The 12617-nt window shown below is 35.8% G+C and overlaps 2 protein-coding genes across 2 annotated transcripts in view; one reads left to right on the plus strand and one right to left on the minus strand.

Moving 5' to 3' along the window:
* LOC124636342 lies at nucleotides 1-5464 on the plus strand. The gene is made up of 5 exons (XM_047172409.1): nucleotides 1-167; nucleotides 2258-2352; nucleotides 3663-3839; nucleotides 4292-4451; nucleotides 4914-5464. Exons 1-5 carry the CDS (start codon nucleotides 158-160, stop codon nucleotides 5027-5029), a joined length of 558 nt encoding a protein of 185 aa, XP_047028365.1. The 5' UTR covers nucleotides 1-157; the 3' UTR covers nucleotides 5030-5464.
* LOC124636343 overlaps nucleotides 5460-12617 on the minus strand; it is a 27911-nt gene continuing 20753 nt past the window's right edge. Inside the window, exons 2-5 of the mRNA XM_047172410.1 lie at nucleotides 9042-9141; nucleotides 8037-8210; nucleotides 7402-7531; nucleotides 5460-6879 (exon numbers count right to left, since the gene is read on the minus strand). Coding sequence (XP_047028366.1) covers nucleotides 6782-6879; nucleotides 7402-7531; nucleotides 8037-8210; nucleotides 9042-9141 — 502 coding nt within the window. The 3' untranslated portion in view covers nucleotides 5460-6781. The remainder of the gene's footprint in view (nucleotides 6880-7401; nucleotides 7532-8036; nucleotides 8211-9041; nucleotides 9142-12617) is intronic.

Here is a 12617-nt window from a genome sequence, read left to right on the forward strand (position 1 = left end):
TCAGTGGTACAAACGTCAGTCAGTACAGTCTATGTGTACCAGGCCGTTGGACAACTCCTGTTGATAAAGTTTTTGTAATAATTTACTTAATTTAAGCGGTTTTAAGAGTGATTTTGTCAGTTTAGTGTTAAGATAGTGCTGTGATAAGGATTTGACAATGTATTCGAGTGAGTGTTTTGTTTTTTTTTTTAGTTTTTTGGGAGTAGGAATTTGAATTTGGAAGATTTTTTTTATCTTGTTTTTCTTTTTAATGATCGTGATGGTAATGTTGATAATGGTTCTTTTATTAATGATAGTTTCCTTAGTTTTTTTTTTAATATAAATAAATCATCACACCTTTGATCTACCTAAGAAGGGTTAATTACCTATGTTTACAATATTTGTAAACAGTTGAGTTTTAACAGCTGCATGATTAGAATAACTTTTTACATAACTTTTAAAGATTAACAGCCAGTTTCTTCATCGAAAGTTAAAGCCAAAGTAAAAGTCAAAGTAATGTCTAAAGTAAAAGTAACGGTCAAATTCAATTTTTCTATTAGTTTTGCTGTCACTTTAGCCTTGAAAAAACAGACATTACTTAGACATTACTTTAACTTTAACTTTTGATGAAGAAACTGGCTGTAAAACAATATAATTTACTTTTAATTTAGCGCCTGCAGTGTTTCGAATTTCAAATAACGATAAAGCGACTTGGAGTTAGAATTATTTTGAGAGTTAGATTATAGTAACACGGACATACATTGACTATACTAGGCAAGGGAAGTTCACTAGACATAAATTACCTTAAATATAACAATGACCTGTACCTGTAATGACAACCTATACCGTAAATGACCTCTAGGAACAAACCAAATGCTGATTCCCACGCACAATTTTTTTGACAGCGCTAGCAGATGCAAAACATGTGCATAAACAATCTGAGTAGATGTTGTTATTGCAAATACAAAAAATCTGTTGATGTTGTTAGGAAACCCACAATTACAACAGCTCTTCAATTGTGGTGTAATAGTACAGAGTCTAAGTAGGTACTTACTTATGTATTTAAAATATACTATCCGTTTTCCCGCGGTTTCACCCGCGTCCCGTGGGAGCTGCTGCCCGCACCGGGATAAAATATAGCCTATGTTACTCTCAGATAATATAGCTTTCTAATGGTGAAAGAATATTTAAAATCGGTCCAGTAGGTTTTGAGTTTTACAACCAAACAAACAAACAAAGTTTTTCTCTTTATAATATTAGTATAGATTGAAAAAAGTTTTGGGATAATGTAGGTACAGTGCTAAGTTGATTCTTATCATAGTTTCCTCAGATCAAAGAATCTGAGATAGTTTCATTGAATAATGATTCGTTAACTGTATGTATGTGAGTCGGAACTATTATGCATTTCTTTTTGATTCGGCCTGAGCGGAAATCGAACCCACTAATATGTTGACATTCTTTAATTTTCTCCATCATTAATCACTTTTCTCTTTCATGTCAATAAAATTTAAATGAGAAAATTTAATTTTAGCTATATACGCAGACAATTTAAAGATTACTGCATAATTTATTTAAACGACGCAAAAGCCGTAAACCCTTATAATTGAAGTAGATGTAATATTCAAATATTATGATTGTGACAAGCAAATTAATCAAATCGATATTCTGCGATAACAGATAGGTTTAGCCAATCCGTGACCGACCTGATAAGATACCGTGATATCTATGTATATTCGAGCGTTTTTCAATGAAACTCCTGAAACGGTTGGTAGGCAGGAAATCAGGAAAGGATCTCCCGCTGTGGGTGCAGCATTAGGCCAGAATTTGCATGTCTAAACCAACGTTATGTTTTTTCTAGAGACCTTTGTGTACCAGGGCCGCGGTAATTCTTTCGAACCATCACGCAGCCCCGGCAGGGCTCGTACTTAGCAGCTACTAACGAGTTGTATTATGAAGTGGTGTTTTTGGATAAATGTTACAACATTATTGTTATAGTCTGTGTTTGAGTTGGAAACCATGTGTTTACCTTAACACAAAGTAGTATTACAGAAGATGATAAAATCTAAATGACGAAAGAATTATTTTCGATGACTCTTTTTACAAATGGTTGTGTTAGTCATTTGTTTTAGAAAATGTAGTCTTTGCTTTACAATTATCATTAGGTGGGCTAAAATTATTATTTACATACAAAAAATTTCAACAGAAAAGAAAAGAAACAAAATCTAAGTAGTTTCGTAGTTTGTTACCATTTTCAATAAGTGGCTTATGTTTTTTTCAGAGATGCCGTTTTCATTGGAAAACATACCGAGGCAGAGGAGTTTTGGCTGTCTCTCACTCAAATTCGGCTGCATATTCTCAGGTTTACTCATAATAGTAAGTATTTTTAATGTACATAACAACCTGTGAATTTTGAAGGTGTTTGTTATTACCTATGGCAAAGCAGAAAAGCGATAATTTTAAATAGGTATCATACGATTTTCCCAAACGATTGCCAAGAACTGGCTTCTCAGTATATATACTTCCCCTGCCGATTTCGGCTATGGTGACTGCTTTCAGTTATCATTGAGAGGAGAGCTAGGATGATCAGCTCTTTTATGCGCCCTTTGATGGCTGCAGTACCCTATTTTATGTGTAAACGTGCGCGAGCATTGGCTGCACGTTAGGATACCGTCCACGTAATTAAAATGAATGGCTACTGGTGTTTTAGCCTTAAGAGCATCACGCTTCGCATCCAGTGCGGATTTCCTTTGCTCTTCGAAATCTTTGATCGCGTTTTTTAGTAGGCCTCTCCATTCAGGGCGGCAAATGGCTTTTGTCTCCCAGTTCTGAGGATCAATGTTGCACCTTTTCATGTGTCTTTTCTGAACATCCTTGAAGCGTAAGAACTGGCCACCTTGTTTCCGTCTGCCGTTCTGGAGTTCAGAAAAGAAGATGCGTTTGGCCACCCTATCATCATCCATGCGTAGAACATGACCGCACCATCTGAGCTGTCGCCGCATCAGGTACGCTTCTATGCCGCAGACATTCGCGCGTCGTAGCACTTCGGTATTTCTAATCCGATCCGACCATTTGATTTTCAGAATGTCTCTTATGCACTTTAGATGAAATCGGTCCAGCGCCCGTATATGTTTCCGATAGAGGACCCATGTTTCAGCCGAGTATAAAAGATTTGGGAGGACTATGGCCTTGTAAACGGAGATTTTTGTCGAAAGCTTCTTCTTCTCAGTATAGTAACTACCTCTAGATAGATTATGTAATCAGTGAAAAAATATAGACTCTTCAATACTTTCCTTGCTTATCCCATTGTTTCTCAAATAACATAGAGAATCTTAAATAACTTTTAATCTTTATATTTTTTGGGCTCGTCGACAGAATTGACACGTTCGGTATCAAAAGCCTAACTATTCTATTTTAACAAGAGTAGAACGGTAAACATACGTTCGATGCGTGTTTCAGAACATTCTCCTTTAAACATTTTTATAAACACGTAATGAACATCTGTTTAACTTTTTTTGTAGTCCACACCAGCATTAATTTAGAGAGAAATGAAACTTCCACAATACTTCTTCTTTCGTGTCGATGACATGTCTTATAGTGAGACTACACTTTGTCAGCCCAATATGCCGCCAGAGCGAGAGCACGGCCGGATGCCACAATACTAACATTACCCTTATTTATTCCAGCTATACACAGTGCTAGCACTAGCACAATGTCTGGCCTCCTTGGACAAGCAGATCCCGGGCTCCGTCAACATGGACAACCTGGAGAATGTGATGATGTACAGCTTTGCAGTCGGCGTCATTGTGGGACACATCATCACGCTGATACTTACTACTATTATGATGGTTGGCGCGTTGAGGGTATGTAGATTGCTACAAAATCTACTTATATCTGCCTTGTTCCCAAATTATGTGGGATCGGCGCAATATGTTTTCCACTTCCATTTTTCTCATTATTCGTCATCCGGACACACGAAACTTGGTGGAACTCAAAATACCACCACCACCAAAATAGTACCACTTATTATTTCGTCATCTGGACATGCTAAGATTTTCATACGTTTCACACGTTTGTTCATTTCACTAAGTTACTGATGCTAAAATTATATCACTTTTATGTTTTCGCCAACTAAAATAACGTAATTATGGTTGTACTTGACTCAGTTTATTCTAAGACTAATTCAGTCAAATAAATTAAAAGTTGAATTAATCTTACTTATTTACTGCCAGTTGTACCCAGCTCATTCTTTTTGTCCGGATTTATTCTGTCTAAGCCTTCTGCTTCTTACAAACATGTCATTCCATTGTTCCAGGAAAAAGCATATCTAATGAAGCCATGGGTGGTGTGGACATCGTGCAACGTGATGGCCAACATGCTGCTGATCGTGTTCTGCACGGTGCTCGTCATGATCCCCAGTCACACCGACTCCTCGGAGCTGCTCATGTACTTCGTAATCTCCTTCCTTGGATTAAGTGAGTAGCATGATACTTAAGAACAAAGCGTGTCAGTCATGTTTAAGGAAAATAAACATTTTACTTGTATCAGAATCACGGATCAGAATGCACAAGAACGAGTGCTTCCTATAGCTTCCTTTCTCCTTTTGTATTCGTACATTCTTCTTGTCTTGATGTCATCGAAGGAAAACAATAATACTTAATTGTTTTTCTTTTAACCACCCGATACAAAAAAGTGGTGTCATAACATGTGTAATCAGTTTCACTGTTATGTGTATCTGTTTGTACGTATTACTGTCTGAGGTAACGTAGCTTTTAAGTAGATTAATTCGGACGCGATTTTTTTTACTGTAAGCTGGTGTTTTAGCGCTGGTTCTTAGTTTTAAAATCATGCCACTGAAAATTTCCCTGTATAATGCAGAAATTAAACTTAATAAGGTACATTATGTAATCCTAATAAGCTCTTCTTTTGTTCCACAGTAATCCGTATCTACATGCTAATGCTGGTGACAAGCTACTACATGGACCTTGAGGAGGAGAAGATAGAACGCCTGCGCACATTACTGAACACCGACACTTGGCACAGTACTGCGTAACATTGCTCTTAAGATTTTGCTAGGCGCCCCAAAGATTAATGAGAAATTGATATGACCTATCCACTTTACCATTTTGGTTATAATTTTTTTTTAATTGATTGTTATAGTTAAGTACCAATATCAAAAGTATTTTTTGTTTGATCGAATTATATACAACCATGTCATATTTAAATTGTGATAATAAAGGTTTAGTAGTTTATACCGACATCAAAATTAAACGTATCCTTTGAGAATGTTCATTTCTTAATTCCTTTTATTCCAGTAATGTCTAAGAACAAACATTGCTTATTGTAAATAATGCTTTTTTGTTATAAGTGATTTTTTTATTAAAGTTTATTAATGTAATTGTATTGTAATCCTTGTAAATATTCCAACTCAAAGATTGTGATAGTAAGTAATTAAATTAGTTCGTAAAAATAAAACATTAAAAAAATATTTAATCAAATTTTATTTGGCATAACATCTCATAAAATCTTAATCAAATAAAAAATCTATAGTAAACTCAATATTTACAATTCCTTTTCAATGTAACATTTTTACTTACGCAACACAAACGATTATCTTCATAGAAAATACAGGGTTTTTGTTCTCTTATACTAACAAAATTTCGAAAAAAGTTTTTACAAAAATATTTTTTTCTTTAAATATCAAGGCACTGTCCGTTTTATTATTTCTTTTCAGCAATTAATAATTTAAGTTTGTGCTGAATGGTTCTCAATGCAATACTCAGTTCAAAAATAAAGTTTTTTTTTACAATAAAGAGGCCTAGAGGCAGACAATGATTATAAAGAAAAGGGGTAATTAACTAATTAACTTATAGGTAACTTTAAATTTTATCTATTTTTATTTAAAAGTATTTGTAAAGATTCAAATAACAACTTATTTACAATTGTTTTCTTCAGTCTATTGTACAAAAATTATTGATTAGTAATTTTAGTTTAAAGATTTAAAACAATAGGTCCAAAAACTTTACATTTTGTCTATTAAGTTATTGTATTCTGCAGTCTATGGTACCTATGACAATGTTAATGAATAGTTAGCGCTAATATATTTTTTGTGTTTTTGTGTACAGACAGAAAACGTACCTTTGTACATTGATAAATTTATGTCTATTGATATGTATAAAGACAGAATTTGTCTCAATTTTTTTAAACGGTAATTAATTAGACCACTTGTTAAATGAGTGTTAACTACACACGCCTTTTAATATGTCATGCCACTAGTGTTGCCGCATCCAAAAATATAATCTATTATTTACACTTTTTTGTCTTACCTATAGTTTCGTTACGTCCCTAAGGCTTCTTGTTCACGCACGTTTTTGGTCGCCCACCCTAATCCGATAATTGGTGACCGATTTTTGTAGGAGATATATAGAAGAAACTGATAGTGATATTGCAAGGCACGTCTTATAAAAAGTAGGTCAGAACGTCCTACAAACCCCAGCGGGGACCAGCAGGGCCAAGACCTGCCGGGGCTGCGGGATTGTTACATAAAAGAGAGTGATACTTAAAAGGCCTACGACGGAAAACGATAGAAGGTCTTACAAAAAGTCGGTCCGATTATCTGACCTACAAAAACGTCTGACGTAAGCGGGCAGCCTTAATGCCGTGAAAATCTAAGGTAAATTCACCATAAGTATGCACGGTCAGTGTTGTATGGGTCACTTTAAAAAACGTGCCGTGAACAAGAGCTCTAAATATTACCCTTATTTGTAAATTATCTAATGGTCTTATAAACGTAATTAGTACTAATTTATGCGGTTTCCGTTTCTCTTGAATACTTCACTGAACCGTCCCTCTCCATCTTCACTATTGAACTCCAGATGAGGATCACCAGGTACATTTGGAGCACTGGAAATAAAACAAAAGAATGATCAGTTAATAAATAGATAACTTATGTTTCATTGCACCATTCCACACACACATATAGATATTTTTTTGTATGTATACTGAATAAAGCGTAGTAGGGTGTGTCTGTCTGGTCTGCCATGGACCGATTTCATATACATTCATGTATGTCAACATATTCATCATAAGGCTAAACAACCAACCAGTCATTGCTTAGGCAGTTCTCTGGGTGCGCCAGAAGTTGATACTTTTTAAGGGCTATTTGTTTCCTAAAGGTGTAGATATTTAAATCAGTTTAGTACTTTTGGCACTTATAGGATTTTCAGTAAATACATATATTTAACATTGTTGAAAGGTAACTAACCTAACCTACAGATAGCCACTTCTTTTTCCCAACAAAAACAAGGAAGTGGTGAAAGGCGGGAGTTTTGGGGAATGTCTTTTGTAAACTGACGTTCAAAAACTGCTGTTTTGAAGCCAAGTTTTGATTTTGATTTAAATACATTGTTGAAGGTAGATACTCACTTAACTGGAACAGCACTAGGAAGAGCTCGCTGGCGGTCTCCTTGGTGAGGAAGGCGAGGCTGTACACGAAGCCGAACACCGAGTACACGATCTCGAAGTATAAGTACACCTTCATCAGTAGCACGTGTTTCTGGAACATTCGAATAGAACGTTAGAAACTGGTGGTTTTACTGGGATTTGAAAGGTTAGTTGTTGCAACCTGGAACTGTTTCATACACCCTCCATAAATGGGCTCTCTAACATTTATAGAATTTTTTAAATGGGTTTAGTAGTAGTCAAGATAAGCGCGTTTTAGCAAACAAAAAGATTCTTTAGCTATTCAATTATATAGAAGAATAGTAATGAATAATAAATGCAGGTACCTATAGACAAGCTCACAGAGGAATTGTAAAGGATGATTTGCTTGAGACAATGGTAGAAGTTGAGTTCACTATGGCGCTCCCAGTGCACAGAGCCCTGCTGCGGTTGGAAGATTTTACCTTAGCGCGCATTTCTGCGTCGGCAGTACGTTATATTAGGCGTGATTTCTATATGAATCAAGATATTTACCTATGTACGATGGTAAAATCTGCCATCCCACGCTACGCGACGGGGCGCGGTGCAATGGGTAGAACGCCTTAATCATACCCACTTACCCTATGCAAAGCTACAATGAAGGTGATGGTCATGACGACTTCTATCAGCAAGGCGATGACATCTGTGACCAGTCTCGCGAACTCCGACGCCAGCGCCGCCTGCTCAGACTCCGACGAATTCCTTACGTACGAGATGTATAGTGACAGGAAGCATGTCACTACTACTGTTAGCATCTGGAAGGGAGAACGATCCTGGTTAGTGAAGCTTGATAAGAAAGAGGACACTGCAAACTTTTAGTAGGCCGGCTTAAAAGTCAGTATAGAGATGAATGGTAGTACGCACATTACAAATGGTATCAGTCCGACTGTTTAGTTTGCAGTGTACGCTGAATTATTATTTTAAGAAACCTCTGTTAATTAAAAGTTTATTTGGTGGAATTCCATCAAAATGTTTCGCACATATCTGTAACGCGTGGATCCACTGCTAAAGTTGCAGTTTCGTAGATAGAATATATCTTAGAATTGTTCGCGTGGACTTTGTTACTGTTTACACAATCGGTGAACCCCCCAGTCAAAATCATCATATTGGAATTTCCTAAAAATATAAGTATATAGGTATTATGGTATTATCAAAGTTGACACTTATTTACGCTTCATTACCATCCAGGTCAACGCCATGGGAAGTTGATTTCCTTTCAAACATTTCAATGGGTATAGAATTTTGGAGAACAGTTTAATATCAATGATGAGTATGAGGTAATAACCAAGTCCTAGTCTCCTAGTGGGTAAAGCGCAAGAATGAGTTCAATTCCAGCCAAGTACCTACCAATGCAACTTTTCTAAATTATATGTACTTTCTAAGTATATCTTAAACACCGATGGCTGGTTAAGGGTGAAGAAAAACATCTCCAGGAAACCTGGACATTATATCTTACATCACCAATCCGCATTGAGCAAGCGTGGTGTTTAACGCTCAATCCTTCTCTGTGTGAGAGGAGGCCTGTGCCCTACAGTGGGTCGATAAAAAAAGGCTGAAGGATGATGATAATGATGATGATGAATTACCAAGTTTATATATGCGAAGGCTATGAGGCCCTTCCGCAGAGGGAAGCAGAAGCAACATCTCGTCAGCAGGGGGATCTCCACTGCATTCTTGATCTTCGTTCTGGAAAAGAAAAGAAAAAAAAACATAAATTAATAACTTTTTTGTCAAACTTATGCACCATCCTAAAGAGCATCTTTTTTATTTGAGTTTAGAGATTCATTCCAGTTCTATATTTTCTGTTTAAAGTATTGTTATTTGTCCGTAAAAAAAGCTTTCATTTTTTTTACCCCTAAATTATTATAATAACGCTAGATATTATTTTACCACCGGAAAAATAAAGTAAATTCTTCAGAAAAAACTTGTGGAAGTAATAATAGGTAACTTCTATCATAAAAGTTGTCTCAAAAGGGCTTCAGCGTGTCGGCTTCGGCCCCATGTTCGCCTTCCAAAAGTTCGGGACTATGTAGTCTCCTGTTTAAGGCAGAAATATACATAACAATAATGTCAACGGCTACTCTGGTGGTCTAAATAGCCAACTACTACTCTACTCTGGTTTTCAACCGCGTTAGAAGTGAAGAGTAAAGGTCAGGCATGTGGGTGGTCCGATAACCAGTTATCAGCGTTTTCTATCGCCGGTTTTATCATTAAAACGAAATATCAGTGTCAATTAATATATTTGTCTTGTATTTGTTACTGATGTTTGTTTAGGAAAGTAGTATGCATTTATGAGAGTGATTTTCTATTGCTTTTTCGTAAAATGACGAAAATACTTTCTCCTCTCTTTCTCTTTTTTCCTTACTGTCTGCGTCATTAATAACTCAAATCCAGTTTTAAAAACTTGTTTGAGGTATTTTAGGCGTAATTCTGTAAATAAGAATGACAAAAATAATAATTTTAACACTATCATGAATAGTTTTGGAAAATTAAATTATTTTGTAGGTCACTTATTCAAGAATTTTGACACATTTCCATGTCACTGTATCGATAGTCATGGATTCTTCTTAATCTTGACTATATACAAGCAGAGATTATATATTTTTCTATAAGGCCTATGCATATTTTCTCTGAGTAAAAATAAATGTCTTCGAAACACAAAATACATTACGTCATGTTATTTTAAAATGACAAAACTGCAGCTTGCAATTTGAAACATGATTGCTTACACAGCTATAAGGCAGGCACAGCATAATAGCTTGCTGTTGTCCCATATTCTGACAATTAGCTGACAATACAAGATAATGAACGCGAACCACTGCCGGCTGTTATTTTGCATAAGCCTCTTTTGTAGTGGGAGATATGCGATGCTCTTTTTTAGATCTACGAGACTTTTTACAATCTGCATTCGCTATTCGGCATAATGGTTTTAGCAGTACCTACAAAGAGGTACTTGCTTAAGTTTCTTAGTAAACATCGATGCCTCAAGGTGAAAACTAGTGAACATTTCAGGATGAAGGAATATGATGTGCTTTGGCATGTTTTCTTCCAAGAAAAGTACTTAATCAAATTGAGAAAAAAATAATTTCGATTCTAAGATGACGATTACTGGACGGGGCGTAAGCAACCACGAGAAACAGCCCGCTTTTATAGCTAATGTTTCATCATAAAAAATGTCATTGCGAAGCTGTAAAGCTAAAATATAGCTTATCTATCAGTGGAACCAGGGCACGGAGTGACATCTACGTAATCGTAGACACGGCACGTAAGTCGTAAAACAATTAGTCTGACTCGTTATTATTGAATGCAAGAGACGGGCGGATAGTTCATTAGTTTAACAACTTGTTTCTAAATATATTATGTAAATTGAACAGTTAGGTATTCATTCTGTTTTAAGACTAATTATAAAGGTACTTAAGAATTTTTATCACCATGTATTAAGGTTCAATTTTTAAGTCAACTTTTAAATGCAGTAACAACAACAAATGCAGTAACAGCCCTTTATCACTAGTGAATTTTTGGAACATGTAGCGCGGGCGGTTCCAGGCGGCATCTTCTAAATAATATAGTAATAATAAAATTTCTTTATTCAGATAATATCTATAGAGCAGTTTTCAATTTTATATTTTGCCGACAATAGTCTAATCATACGCGCGATAACCCCTGTCGAGATCCGTATCGCAGATTTGCTAGAAGTGTAAAAGCGCTGTGGATATTTCATTCAACTTCCTGTCAAAATCCCGAAATATCGCAAAATATTTCAGTGGGTGAATGACACGCGACAGGGGAATACCCCAACAATTCAATTTGTTACTTTGCCAAAGTTTCACAAATAATGACCAAGGTCTTCTTTTTACTACAAAATTACTGTCACCATCAATTACATGATGCGTTGGTGTTTCTCAAGAATGACTTTTTATGCATCTCGTATCGTTGCCAAAGAAGAAGGAAATGGGAGTAAAAAGTATGTTTTTGAGATCAGTGCTTTCAAACAAAATAAAGGGTCTTGACAGACAGACAGACAGACAGACGGACAACAAAGTGATCCTATAAGGGTTTCGTTTTTTCCTTTTGAGGTACGGAACCCTAAAAACGAACTCATCTATGACATTTGTAATGTTAGTATAGATTAGATTTTAGATGAAGAATAACAGTTTGAAGTTTACATGAATAAATGCATGTACTAAACATACCGCCGAATTAAAGAAAACTATATTTTTTCAGCATTGGCAGAAGATATAAATAATACTGAAACTGAAATAGATTAATTACATCACTGTTTAAAAACCTCGAACCTGCAAGAGATGTAGCATTGACAGATCAAAAGGCATAAGAAATGGAACATCTGCTGGATTTCATTAATTCGACGAACAATTTCATGATCGTAAATGTATGTTTATATCGGTTGAGACCACCCACATAATGCAAACTTTCAGTCGGCCGATTGTCTGTTTGGGCTCATAAGCTCATTCATCAGTGTGAAGATGAATGGTAGTACACACATTACAATGATCAGGTATTCAGCCGGTATCTGACCGACTAAAAACTTTGACTGGAATCAAAATTTTCTTTACAAAAAAATGCCAACCATTGGGTCAACTGTTGCCGATTGCAGTGATAGTCTGCAGTTTGGTAGGTACTCTAGCAGTAGTTTATATTTTTAAATGCATTTCCGTCACAGTGAGCAATCTCAATGAATGATTTTATAGCAGTATTGTGTACTGCAAAATAGTGTAACGATCACTATGTACATTGAAAAACGAAGACTGCGCGTCTGTCGGTCTATTCGCATTAAAACTGAGAAATTGTCGCACGGTTTTGTGTGCACTTTTCACCAATAGATAAAGTGATTTATTTTGTCAGACGCTAGTCTAAAATTGTAAAAGAAATCAAGTATGTCATGTCAGTAAAAATAGTTATATACTCGGTCGGATTGAGAACCTTCTTTTTCAGAAATCGGATGAAATATGTAGGTGACCTTTAGACGGATGCACTTATCTGTCATTTTTAAATTGAGCTACCTATAACATTGTTGATCTTTGTTCAAGCCTTCGAAGTTTACCTTCATGTTGATATTTCAGTTACAAGCGCATATAACTTGCACCACAAAACTGCAGCATAGTTTTTATCAGCAGAAGTGATCCCACCTCACCCTGTCATAC

Source organism: Helicoverpa zea, chromosome 14 (assembly GCF_022581195.2).
Source record: "Helicoverpa zea isolate HzStark_Cry1AcR chromosome 14, ilHelZeax1.1, whole genome shotgun sequence".
Taxonomy (NCBI): domain Eukaryota; kingdom Metazoa; phylum Arthropoda; class Insecta; order Lepidoptera; family Noctuidae; genus Helicoverpa; species Helicoverpa zea.